Source organism: Sander vitreus, chromosome 7 (genome assembly GCF_031162955.1).
Source record: "Sander vitreus isolate 19-12246 chromosome 7, sanVit1, whole genome shotgun sequence".
NCBI lineage: Eukaryota > Metazoa > Chordata > Actinopteri > Perciformes > Percidae > Sander > Sander vitreus.
The window spans coordinates 629,084-647,309 of NC_135861.1; the positions used below are offsets into that span (position 1 = coordinate 629,084).

Below are 18,226 nucleotides of genomic sequence, written 5' to 3' on the forward strand. Positions count from 1 at the left end.
CTCACTATCTGCTAGCTGCCTGTCCCCTGAACACACTGTAAAAAACATCTCACTATCTGCTAGCTGCCTGTCCCCTGAACACACTGTAAAAAACATCTCACTATCTGCTAGCTGCCTGTCCCCTGAACACACTGTAAAAACATCTCCTCACTATCTGCTAGCTGCCTGTCCCCTGAACACACTGTAAAAAACATCTCACTATCTGCTAGCTGTCTGTCCCCTGAACACACTGTAAAAAACATCTCCTCACTATCTGCTAGCTGCCTGTCCCCTGAACACACTGTAAAAAAAACATCTCACTATCTACTAGCTGCCTGTCCCCTGAACACACTGTAAAAAACATCTCCTCACTATCTGCTAGCTGCCTGTCCCCTGAACACACTGTAAAAAGCATCTCCTCACTATCTGCTAGCTGCCTGTCCCCTGAACACACTGTAAAAAACATCTCACTATCTGCTAGCTGCCTGTCCCCTGAACACACTGGAAAAAAACATCTCCTTGGATGTAGGAAAAATATGAATCATGATTTTTTAAGCTTAGTACAAAGTGTAATGTTTATTGCACACATGAACCACGACAAAACAAAACACATCGGCAGCACCAAATTATTATTATTATAATTATTTTGGCACCTAGAGCACATTGAGCATCACCACCAGCCTGTAAACACAGAGGCTTCACTGAAGAGAAGGGAGAGCACTGCAGCGCTGGGAGCTCTTTAAAACCTTTTTTATACCGTCTATGTTTAAAACTCACAGAAGACAGTATTAGCGTTAGTGATGCAGTCGGCTCGTAACATTAATTAACATTAACATTCATTCGTGGGGGGGGGGGCATTTTGGGGGTGACGGGCCACTCCCCCAGACACTGTGCACACACACACTCACCTCTCTGGGTGTGTGATCGACCAACAAGGCGGCGTCTTGTTGTATCAGCAGCTCCGTTTTGATTGGCCGTGGGTTGGGCGAGGCTTGCAGCGATTGGATGGTGAAGGTGGAGTAGAGGCCGGACTTCATGTAGTCGTTACGGGAGCTTTTCTGGGAGCCGCTGGGTGACGAGCGCTGGGGATCAAAACAGAAATCAATCGGTTCATAATATCAGGATACGTGTCTGTATCCTGCAGAAAACCTACATAGAAAGAAGAAAGAGAAAGTCAGAGTGTACCTGGGGTAAGCTCTTTGACGGACAGGTAGAAGCCCCGCCCCCAGGGCCTTTTGATTGGCTGTTTGGGTCGGCGGTGTCCCTCCTCTGGCCCTCCTCTCCGTTGCGTAGCCCCTCAGGCAGAGAGGGGTCGGGCTGACTGACGAACTTATAGACAAACTTCTGACCGCTCACCTTCTTTATGATGTTCTGAAAGAAGACACCAATAAAATAATAAAGAAATAATAAAGGGCTGGAGGACAACGCACTGACTTAGAGGTGAGATCATAAAAATAAAGTTACTTCTACTACCTAAGAGTACTATAATGTCGTAGTTTTATCAGAATGTTGTGCGGGTTTCTTACGAAGTTCCAACAACACGCCTCCACTATAATCAATGAAACGGCGACACCGGACTAGTGTTCATTTCGTCAGACGAGACTAAATATGTTCGTCAACGACCTTTTTTTCCATGACTAAGACGAGACGATGACGAGACTGCACCAATGTCCAAAAACGCTGACTAAGGCCGGCTACACACTGGCTGCGTGGCGTGAGCGTGGCGTGAGCGTGGCGTGAGCGTGGCGTGAGCGTGGCGTGAGCGTGGCGTTTTCTATGTCTTGACAATTTCATTCTTCTGTTTCTTTGTAACCTTTTCTGATTTGACTGTTTTCTATGTTCATTCTTTCTATGATATGATATGTGTTTTTACTCTTGGTTTCTGATGTTAAGCCCTTTGGATACCTGCTGGTTGGTTGGTTGGTTGGTTGATTGATTGATTGATTGATTGATTGGTCTTTACACACCAGAAACGTGTCTGACGCAGCGCTGCTGCTGCTAGCCTTGTCTGGACACATGGATGTTTCCTATTAATAAAATGAAATAGTATACTTCTATTTCTAGCATGCACGCGTTTTCGCCGCGGCCTGAGGCAGTGTGCAAGCTCTAACCTGTTAACATGGGAGTCGAAATAAAAACGGACACGCCACGCAGCCGACACGCTCACGGCACGCAGCCGCCACGCAGCCGCCACGCTCTCGCCACGCAGCCGACACGCTCACGCCACGCAGCCGACACGCTCACGCCACGCTCTCGCCACGCAGCCACCACGCTCTCGCCATGCAGCCGCCACGCTCTCGCCACGCAGCCGACACGCTCACGCCACGCAGCCGACACGCTCACGCCACGCAGCCGACACGCAGCCGACACGCTCTCGCCACGCAGCCGACACGCTCACGCCACGCAGCCGACATGCTCACGCCACGCAGCCGACACGCTCGCCACGCAGCCGACACGCTCACGCCACGCAGCCGACACGCAGCCGACACGCTCTCGCCATTTAGAGCTGCAGTTAACGATTAATCTGTGGTTGTTTTCTGGATGAACGGATGAGTTGTTTGGACTCAAAAATGTCAGAAAATGCTGAAAAATGTGGATCAGTGTTTCCCAAAAAAGCCCAAAATGACGTCCTCACATGTCTTCTTTTGTTCCCAACTCAAAGATCTTCAGTTTCCTGTCCCAGAGGAGAGAAGACACTAGAACAATATTCACATTTAACGAGCTGACATCAGAGAAGTTTGACTGATTGACCCTCCCGTTGTCCTCGGGTCAAATTTGACCCATTTTCAAAAAAATCTCAAAAAAATTTGGGTTTCTTTCAAAAAAGTGTCCAAAACAAATAATGTGGATGGTTCCATACGACGTTCTTTAGTGTAAAATAAATGATCAGTTCACTACTTTCAATTAATTTGGATATTTTATTAGATTTTATAGCATTTGAAATTTTTTGAAGGGCTTCAAAAACAAGAAAAACTTCAAATAAATCAACAGACAGAAAAAGTGACAAAGTCAGAAAAAGCTTCAAAAACCTGATAAAAAAAAATAAAAAATAAAAAAACTTGATAAAAAAAATAACAAAAAACTTAAAAAATAAATAAAAAAAGCTTTAAAAAAACGTTAAAAAAAACATTAAAAAAATTAAGTAAAAAAAAAAAGCTTAAAAGAATTCATAAAAATTAAAAAAAAAAAAATTAAAAAAAAATCAAATAAAATAAAAAATAAAGACATCGGAAAAAGCTTCAAAAACTTGATAAAAAAATAAATTAAAAAAATAAATTAAAAAAATAAATAAAAATAAAAACTTGATAAAAAAATAACAAAAAACGTAAAAAATAAATAAAAAAAGCTTAAATGTTAAAAAACGTTAAAAAAATTAAGTAAAAAAAAAGCTTAAAAGAATTCATAAAAAAAAAAAAGACAAAAAACGTAAAAAAAAATCAAATAAAATAATAAATAAAATAAAAATAAAAAACGACAAAGACATCGGAAAAAGCTTCAAAAAAGCCACAAAAGTGTCGAAAGACGACCAAAACGCTGGGGAAAAACAAGGTTTTCATGTTGACCCAGGACGACAAACAGCCGCGTGGTCGACGGGAAGACGACACGAGGGTGAAACGATTATCAGAATAGTTGGGGAATAATGTAATAGTTCACAGCTAATGGATTCACCTTTGCAGCTCTAGTAGTATTACAGTAGTAGTACCTTGTCGTAGTAGTATCTGAGCGCTCGGCTCAGTTTGTCGTAGTTCATGTTGTGTTTGTTCTTGCGGAGCCCCCACAGACGGGCCACCTCCTCGGCGTCCAGCAGCTTGAACTCTCCGTCCTCGCCGGTCCACGAGATCAGGTGACGCTGTCGCTGGTCGTCCAGCAGGTGGAGCAGGAACTGCCACAGCGTGATGGACGGGTCCATGGCTGGGGGGGGGGGGCAGACAGGCAGACAGACAGACCGTTCTTTATCCTAAAATGTGACCAATTTTTTAAAAATAATCATCAGAAAAGTGGATTTCTTTCAACCACATTTTCAGAAGAATAACACGGATTGTTCCTCACAACGCTCATCACAAGTAAAATAAATGATCAGCTCACTACTTTCTTTAAATTTGGATGTTTTATTACATTTTATAGCATTCCAAAAAACAAGAAAAACTATGAAAGAACGACAAAAACGTCCCGCAAAAGCGCCGAAAACGTGGGGGGAAAAAAGTGACAAAAACATCGGGGGGGTAACGCAACACAAGTTTTGAAAAAGACCAAAACGTTGACCCAGAAAAACTAAAAAATTGCAGGAAGACAACACATGGGCTAATGTAAACCACGTGTGTCAAACTCGAGGCCCGTGGGCCAAATCAGGGCCCTCGCAAATGTTGATCCGGCCCTCTAAGGTGTGAGCCAAACCAAAAGGACGGGCTACTGTTTTACAGACTGCAGTCATGCGACACTCAGAGCAGTATTTGGCACATTTGCCGGCTTTGAGACTCAGAAATTGCCAAAGAACCAGAGAGTTTCCATATGCAGTAGGGCTGCACGATGTCGACAACATGTGATATGGCGATATCGATATTAATTTAGATCTTTTTAAACATATGTAAAAGTCATTTAAAGTTACGGGAAAAGGCATCAAAATAGATTCATAACAAATGAAACAAGTTTTCTAACAACACAATGTTTATTTCAACTGACGGTCATACTGGACTGGTGCAACATGAATATATAAATATATTAAACTATAACAATAACTAAAGTAGGTCTCAAGTGGCGAGAGGCGCACACACACACGGAGACACACACACACGGAGACAGAGACAGAGACACACACACACACACACACACACACACACACACACACACGTGAGAGATGCACATGAGCCTCATTACCATTGGTTGACCTGTTACACAACTGACCTATCAAACACCCTGGAAACCATTGCTATGGTGAGTGACCTTTCATCAATGGTAACCAAGGGAGAAGGATGACGGGCGAGAGAGAGAGGTGTAAACACAGAGAGAGAGAGAGAGAGAGAGAGACACAGAGAGAGAGAGAGAGAGAGAGGTGTAAACACAGAGAGAGAGCGAGAGAGAGCGAGAGAGAGAGAGGTGTAAACAGAGAGAGAGAGAGAGAGAGAGAGAGAGAGAGAGAGAGAGGTGTAAACACAGAGAGAGAGCGAGAGAGGTGTAAACACAGAGAGAGAGAGAGAGAGAGAGGAGAGAGAGAGGTGTAAACACAGAGAGAGAGAGAGAGGTGTAAACACGAGAGAGAGAGAGAGAGAGAGAGAGCGTGTAAACACGAGAGAGAGATGTAAACGAGAGAGAGACGAGAGGTGTAAACACAGAGAGAGAGAGAGAGAGAGGTGTAAACACAGAGAGAGAGAGAGAGAGAGAGAGAGGTGTAAACACAGAGAGAGAGAGAGAGAGAGAGGAGAGAGAGAGAGAGAGAGCGAGAGAGGTGTAAACACAGAGAGAGAGAGAGAGAGAGAGAGAGAGAGAGAGATGTAAACACACAGAGAGAGAGAGAGAGAGAGAGAGAGAGAGAGAGAGAGATGTAAACACAGAGAGAGAGCGAGAGAGCGAGAGAGAGAGAGAGAGGTGAAGAGGCTGGTGTTGTTTGACTACTCAAAGGCACTTCAACACATCTCCTGACGCTCACTCTATTCTCAGGATGACTCACTAATGTTACCGCCTGTGGCTTCAATCTGAATACAGTGTTTCCTCTATGTTGATTTGACCGCGGCGGCCCCCCCACGGTATCAGAAACAGGGCTGCACTGTTAGAGTGCATGTCGGAGAATAGTGAGGACACACGAGGATAACTAGCCAGCTGAGATGGTGTGTGTGCGTCCTTGAGAACTGTAAGTCGTATAACTTGGCATGGGGTACTTTCCATAAGATCATCTCTCAATGCAAATCCAACCAGCTGTTAGGCTAACTGATATACAACCATGTTAATCTCTAGGTATGGTGAAGGGTATGTGATGATGGGGGGGTATGGTGAAGGGTATGTGATGATGGGGGGGTATGGTGAAGGGTATGTGATGATGTGGGGGTATGGTGAAGGGTATGTGATGATGGGGGTATGGTGAAGGGTATGTGATGATGTGGGGGGTATGGTGAAGGGTATGTGATGATGTGAAGGGGTATGTGATGATGGGGGGGTATGGTGAAGGGTATGTGATGATGGGGGGGTATGGTGAAGGGTATGTGATGATGTGGGGGTATGGTGAAGGGTATGTGATGATGGGGGGGTATGGTGAAGGGTATGTGATGATGGGGGGGTATGGTGAAGGGTATGTGATGATGATGGGGGGTATGGTGAAGGGTATGTGATGATGGGGGGTATGGTGAAGGGTATGTGATGATGGGGGGGTATGGTGAAGGGTATGTGATGATGGGGGGACCAAGGGAACTGTATCAGGATCATAGTATCCTGGATCCATGAAATAACTGGCTTTTCAAAATAAAAGTCTGCCTGCCTCTATGGGAATCTAACATAGGGGTGAACTGACTTATGTCTCCTGTATTTTAAGGAAGAACATTTATTTATTTATGATACATTATTCATTCACAAAGATAATTGGTGTCCTTAAAGATTGGATTTTTCCTATTTTTTTTAATTAAGGCATTAAGATCAGTTTCCAGAAGATGATTTGTGTCTTCTTCTTTTTAGTAACTTTAGCGTGGGTTCATAAACTCATGAGCAGCACTGTAACTTCTGCAAATACCCAAAATGCTATGCAAATTACAGTAAGTAACTGCAAAGATGTTTAATGGTAGGTTTACTGGGCATTTTGTGGTATTTTAAAAAGAACAGCAAGGGTTATAAAGACATAAAGACAGGTTGAGTAAAGACACTGTTGTTCACCGTGGGAATGATTTGTGGTTTCATCATTCCTAAAACACAAAAGAACAGTTGATTTAGTGTCTGTAAGAGGAACGTGAAGACGAAGACCTTTTTGACCCTTTTTCTGACATTTATATCCCTTTCTTTGACACTTTTCATGTTTTTTTTTCCTATGTTTTTGTCACTTTTTTTCATGTTTTTGATGCTTTTGTTACCCAAACACCAACTTATTACCACTAGGTTTACACTTATTTTTGGAATTCATGGACAATAATCCTCATTAGTAGGAAATGATACCTAATTTTTGAGTTAAAAAAGACTAGACTAATATTAGAGGAATGTGTGTTTATGGATAATAATATATAATATATATAATAAATAATAAGTTTTAGTCAGAATACAGTTTTGAAACCATGTCAATTGTTTTGAAATGCTAAATCTTGAATAAAACATCCAAAATTCATGAATTGTACGTGCGAACAGCATTGTATGGAATCCATCTAATTTTTGGGTAAAAAACATATTTCTGATTTTGAAATATTGAAAATACAACATGAGGGTTAAAGCATACAGTATAAATAATCAATTCTGTGTTACACCTTCAGTGTTACTCCAGTTCAACCCATTACTACACGTTTCCGTATTTAGAGCCAATAGACCTTGTTTACAAAAAGGTATACTCTGTTTTTGAGTAAAAATAAAATGAAACTATGAATTATTTTGACTACTTGACTTATCACAGAGTGGCATATGTCAACGTTTGTGAGGATGCTGTTTTTTTATGATCATTTTTAAAAATGATTTTTATATTTTTGAAGATAGAACATACAGACCAATCGACAATCAAACAAGAACCAAAATCCTCTCCCACCCCCCCACTCCCCGCCCTCTGCAGTCTTGAGGAAAACAAAACAAACCAAAATACAATAGAAATAACACCTTGCCTAGTCGCTTTCCTCTACCTGTGATGCTGAGGTCATCAGGACTGATACGTCACTGTGATGCGGAGGTCATTAGGACTGATACCTGTGATGTTGAGGTCATCAGGACTGCTACCTGTGATGCTGAGGTCATCAGGACTGATACCTGTGATGCGGAGGTCATCAGGACTGATACCTGTGATGTTGAGGTCATCAGGACTGATAGCTGTGATGCTGAGGTCATCAGGACTGATACCTGTGATGCGGAGGTCATCAGGACTGATACCTGTGATGCTGAGGTCATCAGGACTGATACCTGTGATGCTGAGGTCATTAGGACTGATACGTCACTGTGATGCGGAGGTCATCAGGACTGATACCTGTGCTGCTGAGGTCATTAGGACTGATAGCTGTGATGCTGAGGTCATCAGGACTGATACCTGTGATGCGGAGGTCATCAGGACTGATACCTGTGATGTTGAGGTCATCAGGACTGATACCTGTGATGTTGAGGTCATCAGGACTGATACCTGTGACACGGAGGTCATCAGGACTGATACCTGTGATGCAGAGGTCATCAGGACTGATACCTGTGATGCTGAGGTCATCAGGACTGATACGTCACTGTGATGCGGAGGTCATTAGGACGGATACCTGTGATGCGGAGGTCATCAGGACTGATACCTGTGATGCTGAGGTCATCAGGACTGATACCTGTGATGCTGAGGTCATCAGGACTGATACTTGTGACGCTGAGGTCATCAGGACTGCTACCTGTGATGCAGAGGTCATCAGGACTGATACCTGTGATGCTGAGGTCATCAGGACTGATACGTCACTGTGATGCAGAGGTCATCAGGACTGATACGTCACTGTGATGCGGAGGTCATCAGGACTGATACGTCACTGTGATGCGGAGGTCATTAGGACTGCTACCTGTGATGCGGAGGTCATCAGGACTGATACCTGTGACGCGGAGGTCATCAGGACTGATACCTGTGACGCGGAGGTCATCAGGACTGATACCTGTGCTGCTGAGGTCATCAGGACTGATACCTGTGCTGCTGAGGTCATTAGGACTGATACCTGTGATGCTGAGGTCATCAGGACTGATACGTCACTGTGACGCGGAGGTCATCAGGACTGATACCTGTGCTGCTGAGGTCATTAGGACTGATACCTGTGCTGCTGAGGTCATTAGGACTGATACCTGTGCTGCTGAGGTCATCAGGACTGATACGTCACTGTGATGCGGAGGTCATTAGGACGGATACCTGTGACGCGGAGGTCATCAGGACTGATACCTGTGACGCGGAGGTCATCAGGACTGATACGTCACTGTGACGCGGAGGTCATCAGGACTGATACCTGTGATGCTGAGGTCATCAGGACTGATACGTCACTGTGATGCGGAGGTCATCAGGACTGATACCTGTGATGCTGAGGTCATCAGGACTGATACCTGTGACGCGGAGGTCATCAGGACTGATACGTCACTGTGATGCGGAGGTCATCAGGACTGATACCTGTGATGCTGAGGTCATCAGGACTGATACGTCACTGTGATGCTGAGGTCATCAGGACTGATACGTCACTGTGATGCTGAGGTCATCAGGACTGATACCTGTGATGCGGAGGTCATTAGGACTGCTACCTGTGATGCGGAGGTCATCAGGACTGCTACCTGTGATGCGGAGGTCATCAGGACTGATACCTGTGACGCGGAGGTCATCAGGACTGATACCTGTGACTGCGGAGGTCATCAGGACTGATACCTGTGCTGCTGAGGTCATCAGGACTGATACCTGTGATGCTGAGGTCATCAGGACTGATACGTCACTGTGATGCGGAGGTCATTAGGACTGATACCTGTGATGCTGAGGTCATCAGGACTGATACCTGTGACGCGGAGGTCATCAGGACTGATACCGGTGATGCGGAGGTCATCAGGACTGATACCTGTGATGCTGAGGTCATCAGGACTGATACCTGTGCTGCTGAGGTCATCAGGACTGATACCTGTGCTGCGGAGGTCATCAGGACTGATACCTGTGCTGCTGAGGTCATTAGGACTGATACCTGTGCTGCTGAGGTCATTAAGGACTGATACCTGTGCTGCTGCACCTTTCCATAGGTCTATAGTCAATGACTTGGCTTTGTTAATCCTTGCTGTAGAGAGCTCCAGTATAACTATGTCCAGAAAATACGCCAACCACTGTTTTATACAAAGCGAATGGGGGGGGAAGCCAGCGCCGAGCTATCATTTTCTTGGTTGCTGTCGAGCCGGCTAGCCAAATCTTCTTCCGTCTCCCAAGCTGGTGTCATTTAGAGTCGTCATTAAGTAACAGAACAATCGGGTCAGTAGGAATTCGACATCCTATCACATCAGATATTATTGATGTTGTTTTATTCCAGAACTCATGCACCTGTGCACACTCCCAGACCATGTGCAGGAAAGTTCCAGTTCGTTCAGGTTGACAGAACGTGCAACAGGGAGTAGGAATGGCTTTAGAGACGTATCTCTTCTGAGGAGTCCGTGAGGATGCTGTTTTTAAATCATTTGAAATGTTTTTAATGGCAGCCCATAATCACACCTGTTGTCCTCTGGGGTCAAAAATGACCCCGTCTGGTATGACGGTTGATAAAGCATAAAGTATAAATGATCACCCACCTCTGCGTTTCAACTTTTCAGTCAACTTTATTCCAACTCATTACCTGTCATATAAAACATGTCAACATTCATTTCAAAAACATTTAACTTTTCAGTCTGAATGGGCCCTCAGTTGCATGCGAGGCAGGTAGTAATGGCGTGATCTTTGCAGATGTGTGCATTGCATTTTTGGCACATTTTTGATGTTTTGAGGTCAGTCCAGCGAGGGCAGAATTTGCACCTACTCCTTTTGGGTAATGGGCCAGGAAGGGCCGGTGGGCATGTGGGAGCAGCTGCAGAGGTAGAGCTGGACGAGAACTGCTGGATCTCATTAACCAATTTGGCAGCGGCTGACGTGCGGGGAATGGCCGTGCGTCGCTTGATGTGAGGTATCACGAGTTGTCGCCCAAGCTCCTCCATGAAGAGCCTCCTCCTGTTGTACTTCCCCTTATTCCAGGCTGGATTGACCTCAGACCACAGGACAAAAGAGTTGTATGCAGACACGTCGAGCATGTTGTAGAAGACAACGAGAGGCCAACGGGCGGGCATTCTTTTGCACGTGTACACACTGGTGACCTTGTCAAAGTTATCAACACCCCCTTTGTTGCGATTGTAATCTTCGATAATTTTGGGCCTTTTGTCCTCCCTGTTGCTCACAGCAGCATCCCGATGCAGAGTGCTCATCAGAAGAACATTTCTCTGTTTTTTGGGGCGATAGGACACCAGAGCGTGGGTCTCGGTGAAGGCAAACTTCGATGAGAACCGTGCCCTGTCCGTTTTTTACACCAGTGCAGGGGGAAGCTCGGGCTTATTCCTCCGTACGGTTCCCACCATGTACAGCTTTCTTTTCAGCAGCTGCAGGCCAAGTGCATGTGAAGTGAAAAAGTTGTCACAGGTGATCGTTTTCCCCTGCAGACCTTTTGTCATGTCAAGGACAACTCGCATGCCCTGATGTTTTTCTGACTGCGCACCAGCAGATTTGCCAGTGTATACCTGCATGTTCCATGCATAGATGGACCTGGCATCGCATGCTACCCATATTTTTATCCCATATTTCCCAGGTTTACTCGGCATGTACCGTTTGAATGGACAGTACCAGGGGTATGGTGAAGGGTATGTGATGATGTGGGGGTATGGTGAAGGGTATGTGATGATGGGGGGGTATGGTGAAGGGTATGTGATGATGGGGGGTATGGTGAAGGGTATGTGATGATGGGGGGGCCAAGGGACCTTTATCAGGATCATAGTATCCTGGATCCATGAAATAACTGGCCTTTCAAAATAAAAGTCTGTCTGCCTCTATGGGAATTTAACATAGGGGTGGACTGACTCATGCCCCCTGTATTAAGTGTTCGGACTTACCCCACTGCTAAAAAAAATCCTAAAGGAAACACTGGAATATGAACGCTGATTAAATATGTGCACTTTGTGGCCGGGTTGGATCAGTGGGTAGAGCCATAGACGGTATATAAGAATGGACCACCAGGTCCCGTGTCTCTGGACGGAGACCAGTGAAGGACATTAGAAGCTCTTTCCCGGTGATGGCTGAGCGTTACTGAGCAGCCTCCAACTGAGCTTGAAGACGTAGATGTGACGTGAGCAACCTGTCTGAAAGTTGGAAGTCTTCTGGTAGCTGTGCCAAGAGAAATCTCAATCATTCCCAATCTAGCAGAGACGGAGAGCGTAGGTATATGTAAGGAGATAACATAGACACAGGCTCATTATTGATCACTAAAATGATAGTTAACATTAGTCATTACACTTAAACAGCTGATGGAAGTCCAAACTGCCTGAGAGCTTCTCCTGTACTATACGGTAACTCCTCTACTATGAGACAGGAAGTCTCGTGGTTATGACCCAATCGTTAGCCTATTGTTATAAAAACGTCTGCTACGGAGCCATAACGTGAGCTACAAGGTAATGGAGCCTTTTATACATCGTCGTGTTTCTTTAGAAATAAACAACGGACAAATAGAGTCTTTAAACGCTTCAGATGTAAAGTTATTCTCTGTCAAAGTGACGTCAGAATGAATGGCAGTCAATGGGATGCTAACGGGATGCTAACGGGAAGTGATGGCTTGTTAGCGTCAAAATGGCGCCATAGGAGGTTCGCGGTCTGAGGAGAAGCTGACTCACTTGGGCAGAGCAGGCGCACATATACTGAGATGTTTAAGCCTCGACGCAGAAGTCCAGGGTTTGAATCCGACCTGTGATGATTTCCTGCATGTCCTCTCTCTCTCTCTCTCTCTCTCAGCTGTTATATCAAATAATCTTAAAAAAAAACCAATATGTGCACTTTCTACCCGCTACAAGGGTGACGGCGTTGGGACCACGTACAGCCAAAAATAACAAATGATGCATAAGATAAGCCTTTATTGTCTCCTGTAGGAGACATTCATCTTGGACAGTCGAGAGAAACAACATGACGACACATCGCGCATAAATACACAACAAATACTCAGTCCCTCCAGAAAAACGTGATCATGCGATCATGAGCCAAAGTCTGCATATTTATTTATATTTTCAAATACGCCGCATAAAATGCCGGTTTCCGCGCAAAATACGCGGGTCTTGCATGATGTCATCATCCCCACATTTTCGATGCAAAGAAGTCCCGTATATCTTAGCAGAAAGGTGAAAAATGTTGTGTTTACTTCACACAAGAGCAGCCGTTTCCCCTGTTGCCATGAGAACGTTATGAAGTGATGTAATTACGCGACGTGAACGTCATCTAAAAGCTGCAAACCCCACGATGACCCCACGATGACGCCACGATGACGCCACGATGACGCCACGATGAAGCCCCGCGATAGCGCCACGATGATGCACGATGGCGCCACGATGACGCCACGATGAAGCCACGATGACGCCACGATGGCGCCACGATGAAACCCGATGACGCCACGATGACGCCACGATGAAGCCACGATGACCCCACGATGACGCCACGATGACGCCACGATGACGCCACGATGACGCCACGATGACGCCACGATGACGCCACGATGACGCCACGATGACGCCACGACGCATAAATATCCTGCATATACCATCACATTGTTTAAGAAAACGTGACGCATAATTAAGGATTTTAGCCCAAAACAATCACAAAAAAACTCCACATTGTTCTGGAAGGACTGGTAAAAGCGTGTGTGTGTGTGTGTGTGTGTGTGTGTGTGTGTGTGTGTGCTTCTGTGTGTGTGTGTGTGTGTTTCTGTGTGTGTGTGTGTGTGTGTGTGTCTGTGCGTATGTGTGTGTGTGTGTGCGTGTGTTTCTGTGTGTGTGTCTGTGCGTATGTGTGTGTGTGTGTGTGTGCGTGCGTGTGTTTCTGTGTGTGTGTGTGTGTGTGTGTGTGTGTGTGTGTGTGCTTCTGTGTGTGTGTGCGTGTGTTTCGTGTGTGTGTCTGTGCGTATGTGCATGTGTGTTTCTGTGTGTGTGTGTGTGTGTGTGTTTCTGTGTGTGTGTGCGTGTGTTTCTGTGTGTGTGTGTTTCTGTGTGTGTTTCTGTGTGTGTGTGCGTGTGTGTGTTTCTGTGTGTGTCTGTGCGTGTGTGTGTGTGTTTCTGTGTGTGTGCGTGCGTGTGTGTGTTTCTGTGTGTGTGCGTGCGTGTGTGTGCGTCGTGTGTGTGTGTTTCTGTGTGTGTGTGTGTTTCTGTGTGTGTGTGTGTGTGTGTGTGTGTGTCGTGTGTTTCTGTGTGTGTGTCTGTGCGTATGTGTGTGTGTGCGTGTGTGTTTCTGTGTGTGTGTGTGTGTGTGTGTGTGTGTGTGTGTGTGCTTCTGTGTGTGTGTTTCTGTGTGTGTGCGTGCGTGCGCGTGTGTGTTTCTGTGTGTGTGTGTGCGTGCGTGCGTTTCTGTGTGTGTGTGTGTGCGTGCGTGCGTGCGTTTCTGTGTGTGTGTGTGCGTTTCTGTGTGTGTGTGTGTGTGTGCGTGTGTGTGCGTGCGTGCGTGTGTGTGCGTGCGTGTGCGTGCGTGTGTGCGGTGTCCGAGATAAACCCCAGACTGAAAGCCAAGTTCATTCATCAGCTCACCAGAAACGTGATGTTAACCCCGACGCTGTATAACGTCGGCCCTGGAGGTAACCAGTCTCCTCTGGTGTTCTGATCACGGTCGGAAACGAAGCCATCAGGAAAGGTTAACACACTGAACATTTTAACAGCTTATTAACGTGAGCTTGTTGCCCCGTGTGAGCCGATGACCTCATCTGTTCCTACAGCTGCTTAATGAAAGCTTCCACACAAACACACATGTACATATGTCATTAGTCTGAGAAAGACATGAGATTTAAACTGTGTCGGGCTCTGAGCTGATCTTTTATTCTACTTGTGAAGAGTAATGGTTATATGTATGGAACCATCCACGTTATTTTTTGTCAAATTTGGTTGAAAGAAACCCAAATTTCTGATACAGAAACCTTTTGAATATGGGTCAAATGTGACCCGAGGACATCAGGAGGGCTAATCAAACCTGTGACCTTGTTTGCAGATCGCTGTTCAGATGAGAGTGTGTGAGAGACTTGTTGGGGAGAAACACAGACAGAGAGGATGAAGAACTAAACCCACCGGAGACGAAGCATGTGGCTTTCTGACCACGTCCTGTTCCGCTGTGGTTTCTCTGCTCGCTGACATCCGTGTACCAGTCAATCAAATCTCAACAACAGTCAGAAGACACTAAAGATACTCCCAACACTCGTGATTCTACTGTCAAAACGACTGTGACCCGTTCCCATCACTCTTTGCTGGGCTCACATCACGAACACTATTCAACACTCACATCAAGAGTGTGTCAGCGTTGCCGTGACAACACGTGAATGGATGTTACATACATTGCTGACTTCAACCAGTGGCTCCATGAAAAAAGTCAGCATCACGTCTGTAATGAGGCTGATATTTTTGATACCTGAGGATCAAATCAAATCCTGAACCAGTTTCCAAAACCGCACCAAGGCTGGAGCCCGGTCTATATAAAGAGACTTCAGATACAGTATTAGGGGACCACTAAGGTCTATATAAAGAGACTTCAGATACAGTATTAGGGGACCACTAAGGTCTATATAAAAGAGACTTCAGATACAGTATTAGGGGACCACTAAGGTCTATATAAAGAGACTTCAGATACAGTATTAGGGGACCACTAAGGCCTATATAAAAGAGACTTCAGATACAGTATTAGGGGACCACTAAGGTCTATATAAAAGAGACTTCAGATACAGTATTAGGGGACCACTAAGGTCTATATAAAAGAGACTTCAGATACAGTATTAGGGGACCACTAAGGTCTATATAAAGAGACTTCAGATACAGTATTAGGGGACCACTAAGGTCTATATAAAGAGACTTCAGATACAGTATTAGGGGACCACTAAGGCCTATATAAAGAGACTTCAGATACAGTATTAGGGGACCACTAAGGTCTATATAAAGAGACTTCAGATACAGTATTAGGGGACCACTAAGGCCTATATAAAAGAGACTTCAGATACAGTATTAGGGGACCACTAAGGTCTATATAAAAGAGACTTCAGATACAGTATTAGGGGACCACTAAGGTCTATATAAAAGAGACTTCAGATACAGTATTAGGGGACCACTAAGGTCTATATAAAAGAGACTTCAGATACAGTATTAGGGGACCACTAAGGCCTATATAAAAGAGACTTCAGATACAGTATTAGGGGACCACTAAGGCCTATATAAAAGAGACTTCAGATACAGTATTAGGGGACCACTAAGGTCTATATAAAGAGACTTCAGATACAGTATTAGGGGACCACTAAGGTCTATATAAAGAGACTTCAGATACAGTATTAGGGGACCACTAAGGTCTATATAAAAGAGTGAATGGTTGTGAATGGTATCGGACCATTTCTAATTTCAGACCGGTAGATAACGGTCGTTAAGGGACCGGTGCCGTAGTATCTCCGGGTCTCGAACCCCCCCCCCGCCCCACAAAATAAAAACTCTTCAGATCGACACGATTCACGTGGATGACATTTTCCCCATTCAAAACGGCGATTTTCGCCGAAAAGCAACTAGTTTGCAGGTATGATAAATGAACTGTCGACTAAAACGATAAAATAGAAAATCACAAATGTGAGAGAATGTACTTCTGGTGTCTGGTCATGACTAGGGGGTCGGGACAAAACATCAATACGGCAATATATTGTTGTCCTTCTTCGTGCGATACGAGAATCAATACGCCGGCACTAAATATGGATATTTTATTGAATAAAACGAGTCTCTCTGAATAGATGTCTCTGCTCCCAGCGTCGCTGCTTCACGTGAACGAGGGAAACGTGAACAGAAGTTAACGAGCCGAAGAAGAAGAGGTTTTCATCGAGATGGCTGACGGCAGTTTGAAGAAAACAACAAGATGCTCCGGCCACGTTTGAGTCCAAAGTCTGTAGTTACTCTATAGTAGTTTCATTTTAATCTACGGACTGAAAAACGTGTTTTCTGACAGTTTGGACTTGCAGTAAATAAAGAAAGAAAACCTGCACTTAACCTTTTCACGTGCATATAGTGTTCATAGTTAGACAGATATCCTGATGCATCGTTATAGGATTGTCTAGCAATGTATTGATAATGGCAGAATTGCTGTATGGTGATATCATCGGTATCGTGAGCCTTGTATCATATCATATAGTATTGTGAGGTACCCTGTGATTCCCACCCCTAGTCCTGACCTTTACTATGTCTCTGATCTTGGCTGTGCCTGGTTCAGGTGTTTCAGTGAGGACTGAGATAATTACAACCAGGGGACACATTCTTTATTGTACCTGGCTCAGTGGAGATTAAGAACAGTTCTCAAGTCTCAGTGCAAGTTTCTGCACGCTGCAGGAAAAGAAATCAGATCCAACCAACCAGCATTCATTGTCATGCTAATACCTGCTCTCTCTCACACACACACACCCACCCCTGCAGGCTGCTGCAGGCCTCCACACACACCTGTTGCAACGCTGCTGTAAACTGCTGCTTCCCTCCAAACTGCACAAAAACACACACACATCTGCAGCATGTAAAAACGGCATGAAGCAGCATCTCTTACCGTTTATCAGCGGGTTTGAATCCATCTTTAGCGAAATGTCCCGTATGTTGTGTTTCTGTTGCCTGTCTCCCAGCAGAGGCTCACACTTCTTCCATGCCGCTGTGTGCTTCTTGTTGTTGTTGTTGTTGTTGTTGTTGTATTGTCGGTTTCTCTCTCTGTGTCTGTCTGTTTCTCTGTCCTGTCTGGCTGGCTGTTGGGAGGGTTTTGTCGGAGCAGTTAATAGCTGTCAGAGCCGGGCTGAGGAGGCGACGTTCAGCAGCTTCTCCCGCGACCTGCTAGCGTTATGTAACCGCACCGAGCTGCTGCTGCCAGGCTCCCGAGCCTCCATGCTAACGACAAACTCACCGACAGCACGGAGAAATTAAAAGTTAGCTCAGCCCAAGAACCAACGGACACCAACGTTCGTAACCAACGGACACAGAAAACAAGTCCATTTACGTTTCAGACACGATTAAAAGCATTTTAGCCGCACATTACTTAATGCTAATTATCATGCTAATGCTAATTAATGTCTAATAGCTTTGTGTTAGCATATACATATGGGTTAAGTATTACTGCTGGTGTCGATACAGTGAGTTGTTGCTGTCAGTTGCTTGGATGTGTTGACAAACGCTGATGGGAGCTAATTAGCTAGCACGCAATGCTAACACGTTTTTGACGTAAAATTGTAGTATTTTTTTTATCTTCTCGAAGGTTTTCCGGAACCGCCGATTAAACACCAGATTTTTCACAAAGTTTCTCCAAGTTCAGGGTTTTCTGGGGGCTGAAGCTGTTAGCCTAGCGTGCTAACCAGCTAGTTTA

The 18,226-nt window shown here is 45.0% G+C and overlaps 1 protein-coding gene across 5 annotated transcripts in view; it reads right to left on the reverse strand.

The window, feature by feature from the left end:
• The window catches only part of elk1 (ETS transcription factor ELK1), a 39,459-nt gene extending 21,644 nt beyond the window's left edge, over positions 1-17,815 (reverse strand). For all 5 annotated transcript variants that reach the window (XM_078254107.1, XM_078254108.1, XM_078254106.1 and 2 more), the window contains exons 1-4: positions 17,426-17,815; positions 3,683-3,891; positions 1,165-1,350; positions 888-1,061 (exon numbers count right to left, since the gene is read on the reverse strand). In XM_078254107.1, the coding sequence (XP_078110233.1) occupies positions 888-1,061; positions 1,165-1,350; positions 3,683-3,891; positions 17,426-17,450 (594 nt within the window). In that variant the 5' untranslated portion in view covers positions 17,451-17,815. The remainder of the gene's footprint in view (positions 1-887; positions 1,062-1,164; positions 1,351-3,682; positions 3,892-17,425) is intronic.
• Between the last annotated feature and the right edge of the window lie 411 nt (positions 17,816-18,226).